The following is a 564-nucleotide window of genomic DNA, read 5'->3' on the forward strand; positions in this document are numbered from 1 at the left end:
CTAACAACACGACAGCTTATGTATGTTACAGAGAGTGGTTTATCCAGATATAGGGGGGGGGGGGGGGGGTTGGGAAGGGGGTCAGGAAACATGATGACATCATTGAGTTACAGCAGCTCAGACTCCACTGAGAACACCAACATCCTGCAGGATGACCCCCCCCCACCTACCTGCATACTGTGGAAGACGCGGGGTTTCTCAAAGTGGAACTCGATATCCACGCTGCCTTGCCCAAGAGCCTCTCTGCTCCAGCCCAGGTAGTCGTACCCGGGCCACACTCTCAGTTCTTTGGTCTGTATGAAGTCGTCTCCCCCCAGGACGCCGTCGCACAACTGGCCCAGACCCCCAAACTGCACCCTGCAGAGGGGAACAAGTGGAACCAGAACTGTTGGAACGGGCTTCCTCTGCAGGCCCACTGTGATTGGCTGAGCAACAGTTCTACCTACAGAAGGGGGCGCTGTTGTTGTTCGTTCTCTGTTTATGTCCATTATAAACTGCTGTTATTTTATTATTTTTATTCCCCTTTTTTCTCTCTGTTGTCATCCTGATACAAACCTCACACTA

General features: G+C 52.0%; 1 protein-coding gene across 3 annotated transcripts in view; it reads right to left on the reverse strand.

The window, feature by feature from the left end:
- The window catches only part of LOC103388026 (epithelial discoidin domain-containing receptor 1-like), a 27,900-nt gene that overhangs the window by 12,412 nt on the left and 14,924 nt on the right, over nucleotides 1-564 (reverse strand). For all 3 annotated transcript variants that reach the window (XM_025061304.1, XM_025061303.1, XM_025061302.1), the window contains exon 8: nucleotides 171-357. In XM_025061304.1, coding sequence (XP_024917072.1) covers nucleotides 171-357 — 187 coding nt within the window. The remainder of the gene's footprint in view (nucleotides 1-170; nucleotides 358-564) is intronic.

Source organism: Cynoglossus semilaevis, chromosome 13, assembly GCF_000523025.1.
Source record: "Cynoglossus semilaevis isolate Cse_v1.0 chromosome 13, Cse_v1.0, whole genome shotgun sequence".
In the NCBI taxonomy this organism is placed as follows: domain Eukaryota; kingdom Metazoa; phylum Chordata; class Actinopteri; order Pleuronectiformes; family Cynoglossidae; genus Cynoglossus; species Cynoglossus semilaevis.